General features: G+C 33.4%; 1 protein-coding gene across 1 annotated transcript in view; it reads left to right on the top strand.

Moving 5' to 3' along the window:
• The window catches only part of LOC135226474 (cytochrome c oxidase assembly protein COX15 homolog), a gene marked incomplete at its 3' end in the record, with an annotated part of 89207 nt that extends 84920 nt beyond the window's left edge, over positions 1-4287 (top strand). Inside the window, 1 exon segment of the mRNA XM_064266078.1 lies at positions 4212-4287. Within this exon segment, the coding sequence (XP_064122148.1) occupies positions 4212-4287 (76 nt within the window).
• Positions 4288-4613: the final 326 nt, after the last annotated feature.

Here is a 4613-nt window from a genome sequence, read left to right as displayed (position 1 = left end):
TACTATTATTTCTTATAGCTATTTTATAATACAATAATATGAGAATACGTACAATATTATTGGATACAGTGAAGTAATGTATAAATTTTAAAAGATTCATGGAAAATATTTAAAAGATTTATGGAAAAGATGCATATTTACTTTTTCTTCTGTGCTTATCTTAATTTTCGTCACTATGCCATCTACGCAGCAGCGGCATCTCGAGTTTGTACGGTCGTACCTCAATTTTTTGCTCGCGCAACAAAGCAAAAAATCGACCGAGTTGCTCAGTTATATTTTGTACTTCTATCCCATGGAAAAACAAACAAATTGCAGTGTTGCAAAATCTAATGTATACGCGAGTTTTGTCTTTTAAAATCAAATTATGTAACAATTGTAAATATAATTTGTTATGAAAACATGATTCAGTGATATAGATTAAAATATTATTCGGGCGCGACTGAACAACCTATTGTCTTCATCATGTGAAGGGCGGTCAAAAGACTTCAAAGGGACATGTGTACTGCCACTGTATCATATTTATGTATGAAAATAAAAAAAAATACCCTGTACGTAATACATTTTTCATACACATTTTAAACAGAAAAGCATGAAAACTTATAACAAAAAGCTGAAGCTTTATTAACCCTCTTACGCCGATTGGACGTATTAAACGTCGAGATAAATAGTCTCCCGGGTGCTGATTGGACGTATTAAACGTCGACATTAAAAAGTTTTTTTAAAAATTCGCGGAAAAATACTTATAGGCCTACCAGCCAAAAACTTTTGAATCACACGCCTTGGGGGATGCTGGGAGCTCCATGGATCAAGGCGTTGTTTTGTTTACAATCGTTGCGCAAGCGCGAATTTCTTTCTTATCGCACTAAAAAGTATCAGTGACACATCTCAGAATTTATTTCGTCATACATAGAGTATTATATATGAAAATGTGCGGAATTTCATGTAGAATAGAACAAAAAAATACTCATGATTGTAGCTTTTATCAGTTTTGAAATATTTTCATATAAATAACGATAAGTGCCAAAATTTCAACCTTTGGTCAACTTTGACTCTACCGAAATGGTAAAAAAATGCAATTGTAAGCTAAAACTCTTATATTCTAGTAATATTCAATCATTTACCTTCATTTTGCAACAAATTGGAAGTCTTTAGCACAATATTTCGATTTATGGTGGATTTATGAAAAAAAACTTTTTCCTTACGTCCGCGCGGTAACTCTCCCGATAAATTTTTTTGTGCGATTGTCGTAATGTTTGCACCATTTTAAATTTGCCGTTACATAAAGTTTTATATATGGAAATGTGCACAATTTCATGCACAATACAACTAAAAACAACCTATGGTTGTAGCTTTTATCAGTTTTGAAATATATTCATATGAATAATGATAAGTGCCAAAATTTCAACCTTTGGACAACTTTGACTCGACCGAAATGGTAAAAAAATGCAATTGTAAGCTAAAACTCTTATATTCTAGTAATATTCAATCATTTACATTCATTTTGCAACAAATTGGAAGCCTCTAGCACAATATTTTGATTTATGGTGAATTTATGCAAAAAACAAAAACATTTTCCTTACGTCTGCGCGGTAACTCTTCCCGGTAACTCTTCCGTAAAAAATCTGACATTTTTTCGTGTGATTGTCGTAATGTTTACATCATTTTAAATTAGCCGATACATAAAGTTTTATATATGAAAATGTGTGCAATTTCATGTAGAATACAACAAAAAAAATGATTGAAGGTTGTAGCTTTTCCTCATTTTCGAATATATTTGCATATAAATCACGATAAATAGAAAAAAAAAAACCCCGTTCAGTCAAATTTGACTCTACCGAAATAGTCGAAAAACGCAATTGTGAGCTAAAACTTACAGTCTAGTAATATTCAGTCATTTATCTTCATTTTGAAACAAATTCAAAGTCTTTAGCACAATATTTAGATTTATGGTGAATTTAAAAAAAAAACTTTCCTTCCCTCCGCATGCGGATTCTCCGCCGCAAATCTCCGAAATGCGTACGTTGCATTATCGTTATATTTGCTCCATTTCATGTTAGGCTTTTCATAGAGTTTTATGTATGAAAATATGCGCAATTTAATGTAGAATAAAAAAAAATAATGAAGGTTGTAGCTTTTTTCATTTTTGAAATATTTGCATATAAAAAAATATATAAAAAAATTAGAAAAAAAATATATAAAAAAAATAGATTCGGTCAACTTTAACTTGTCCGAAATGGTCAAAAACTGCAATTGTAAACTAAAACTCTTACAGTATAGTAATATTCAATCATTTATCTTCATTTTGAAACAAATTGGAAGTCTCTAGAACAATATTTAGATTTATGGTGAATTTAAAAAAAAAAAAAAATTTTACGTCCGTGCGTTACGAATTTTGTGATAATATTTTCTCTGTGTTGCTTTGATTGTTTTACAATATGTTATACACCAAAATGATGGCAATTTAGTGTACAATACAACGAAAAAAATTAACTCATTAGCTTCAATTGTTTTGCTCACAGCGCGATTTGAATACAATTATATATGAAATTTTTTTCGCACTATCATATATCGCATTATTTATATATGATAATGATATTTTTTTTCATTTCTGATTGTTGCATATTAAACTTCAGGCAATGACAAAAAAAAGGAGCCAATAATGAACTCTTAATCTTGAAAACTAAGCGTGCTTTGATTTTTTGAAAAAATTATTTTTTCCACTTCGGTGTTCACTCAGAGACCGCCTCGGCATTCGGGAGACGATTTTTATTATACCCCTTCGGCGTAAGAGGGTTAACGAATTTAGTTACAGTTATTAGCTCCCAAATTAATAAAATATAACCACGTGAAGTCTTTGTAATGCATTTTTTAAAACAGCAGACAAGAACGAATATGAAAAAATATTCTCTGATATACGCAGAGGGCACTTACAAAAGCTGCTGTAATTTGTATCATATTTATGTACAAAAATAAAAATACCCTATACGTAATACATTTTCATACACATTTTAAACATAAAAGCATGAACATTTATAAAATTGATACATCGATCGCTAAATTTGCACTTTTTCATCTATATTTCCAGTGCAGCAGATAGTGGCGGACAAGAACAAACGAAAAAACATCCTCTGATAACATAGAGGGCAGTTTCAAAAGCTACCTTTGTATCATATTTATGCACAGAAATAGAAATACCATATTCTCACCTTTTCTCACCAGACGCCAGGTAGGCCTCCAGGCCTGTCAGTCGTCCTGCTTCAGGAACAGTCTCCATTCTTGGCGATCATCATAGAGCCTCGTCTCATCAACTTCCCGCAAACTAGAGCCTCTCCTCTCTACTCCTCTCTCTATGTTTTGTAGCCATCTCATTTTTGGTCTTCCTACCGGTCTCCTTCCTTCCGGTGTCCATTCCAAAAACCTTATAGGATATCGCTCCTCCTCCATTCTTTTGTTTGGTGTGTCCAAACCATCTAAGCTGTCCTCTCTCCACAAAATCTAGTATCCCCTCCACTCCCAGTTCTCTTCTAATGTCTTCATTTCGTAGCCTATCTAGTCTTGTTACACCTTTTATGAGTCTTAGGGCTTTCATTTCAGCCTGCTGGGAGCTGCTTGAAGTTGGCTTCTAGTTCTTGATGTTAATGTCCATGATTCATGGCCATAAGTCAATATTGGTCTTAAAATAGAGAGGTATATTATGGTTTTCACTTTGCGAGGTATACGTAATACATTTTCATACACATTATAAACAAAAGCATGAACATTTATACAAATCTACACATCCAAAGCTAAATTTGCACTTATTTAACTCAATATTTTTGGCATAGAACAGCGTCAGGGGCATATAGTGTACCCTAATACCTATGTAGTAACTCTCAATAAAAAAATTTTTATATCATTTGCATAACCTTTATGGTCTGAACAGTATTTCTACAAATGTATGTACTCGTTAGACATAACGGCACTAGCGGCGCTGTTAACCGAAAATTGTGCCGTAAAAATGCATTAAAATATGTACCTTATTTTTTTATTGAATATTTTTTACGACAGCCATAAAACTGATTCACCGCTAAGCGATTGCGCCGTTAACTGCGGGCCGCCTGTATATGGAAACTGTATTTGACTTGTCAGCAAATCTTAATTGATTATATTTAATTAGATTTAGTATTTTGATGAACATTAGTTCCAAGTTTTGACAGAGACTTTTATTCCAGGTGACAACACAAGCTGTGAAGTTCCGCAGGCTTGCTCACATTACCAAAGGATGGGTGTTCCTTACTGCTATGTCTGGTATGAGATGTTATATTACCTTATTATAACAATGGCATAATGTGATTACAGTAATACCGCATTGTTCCTACACAATATACAAACCTTCAGTCCTTTATATAGGAATAACTTGAGGTGAAGCCTGTACATGTACATCACCATCACTGCTCTCTGCCCGACTTTACAATTAATTTCTTTTCAATTTTGATCATAATGCAAACCCAAGAATCACAATCATGAAAGTCTTCTGCCCCCAGCCGGTGGTGCCCTGGGGTGCAGGGTAAGAAGTGTGGCAAAATCCATTGATGTTGAGCCTCGCATCCTATGTTCATCTTGCCGAGGGTGTG

The sequence above is a fragment of the Macrobrachium nipponense genome, chromosome 14 (assembly GCF_015104395.2).
Source record: "Macrobrachium nipponense isolate FS-2020 chromosome 14, ASM1510439v2, whole genome shotgun sequence".
Classification (NCBI taxonomy): Eukaryota; Metazoa; Arthropoda; class Malacostraca; order Decapoda; family Palaemonidae; genus Macrobrachium; species Macrobrachium nipponense.
The sequence above is the reverse complement of the archived record's forward strand: the minus strand, read 5'-3'. Positions and strand labels throughout refer to the sequence as shown.